The sequence below is a fragment of the Galeopterus variegatus genome, unplaced genomic scaffold (genome assembly GCF_000696425.1).
Source record: "Galeopterus variegatus unplaced genomic scaffold, G_variegatus-3.0.2 Scaffold3, whole genome shotgun sequence".
Classification (NCBI taxonomy): domain Eukaryota; kingdom Metazoa; phylum Chordata; class Mammalia; order Dermoptera; family Cynocephalidae; genus Galeopterus; species Galeopterus variegatus.
Genome location: NW_007726114.1, coordinates 1,266,314 through 1,267,591, shown reverse-complemented (window position 1 = coordinate 1,267,591; position 1,278 = coordinate 1,266,314). Strand labels below are relative to the sequence as shown.

Genomic DNA, 1,278 nt, shown 5'->3' with positions numbered 1-1,278 from the left:
CTTGGTCGAATTCTTGCTGCCAGCTGCATGCAGAAAACTGTCCTTGCATCTCTTTCCTCAGGAGTTAGATTATCAATTGGTTCCCTAAACAACAATAAAGAATATAGAATTAATTTTGTAACTTATAATTTAAAAAAACAATTTATAAATGTACATTTTCAGTAAACAGAATAAATTGTTTATCAAAACTAGTTTGTCGAGGCTTGCCAGTTACTTCACTGGGTAGTGCACAGGGCTCATAACACCAAGGTCAAGGGTTCAGATCCCCATATTGGCTAGCCTCCCAAACAAAAAAAACTGGTTTGTCACTATTCTCATGCCCACTGCCACTAAGATCTATTTATACAAAACATCCATAAAACAATTCAATGTGACAATTCCTTCAACAGAATGATAAAGTTTATATCTTACATGGTATCAGGACAAAAGTCCATTGGTCTTGCAATCTTCAAGACGGTAATTTCTCTACAATAAAGGGCCAACCAGAAGCCTGACAGTTTAATAATCATCGTCACAGAAATATCCCCTGACCAATCACAAATGCCAGACTGGTCCAGAATCAGTGCAGCAGATGCTTCCCCACAACAAGTCATGAAGCAAAATTGAGTTTGATAATTATAAATGATAAACTTAAAAATAAAAAGCCAAAATGATAAAAACTATTTAATTCTAAGAATGCTATTTTACTTTACAAATCAAAATAGATATATGGCTGGCCGGTTAGCTCAGTTGGTTAGACCGCAGCCTTAAAACACCAAGGTCACAGGTTGGGATTCCTAAACCAGCCAACCATCAAAAATTTAAAATAAAAAATGGACATATAGAACAGTGAACTGGGTGTTTATTTTAATTAAATCAGTCTTAATAAAATTCCACAAATTTAGTATCTGAATTAATGTTTCTTGATGGTTAAAGAATACAGGAAAGTGAAAAAAACTAATACAGGGATATAACCAAATAAAAAACGACAAACAGGAAATTATCTAAACAAATAACAACAGTGGGATTCAATTTACTCAGTTTTCTAATAAGCCAGGGTAGACTTCTAAATTTATAGAGGTAACTCAAGTGCTCAAAGAAGGGAGAAAAGTAAAAGAGCACAACAAGTAAAATTTAATTTTCATGAATTTCAAGGAAAACAAAGTTCTATTAACATAATCTCTGCTACAAAATATCACTAAGATCAAGGTTCTAAATTAATCCTTAAAGATGTAACCTAAAGGGCCGGCCCGTGGCTCACTCGGTAGAGTGCGGTGCTGATAACACCAAGGCCCCGGG

At 34.7% G+C, this 1,278-nt stretch overlaps 1 protein-coding gene across 1 annotated transcript in view; it reads right to left on the bottom strand.

Annotated features, from left to right (window-relative positions):
• RBM39 (RNA binding motif protein 39) overlaps positions 1-1,278 on the bottom strand; it is a 37,365-nt gene that overhangs the window by 22,203 nt on the left and 13,884 nt on the right. The window contains 1 exon segment of the mRNA XM_008569499.1: positions 1-84. Coding sequence (XP_008567721.1) covers positions 1-84 — 84 coding nt within the window.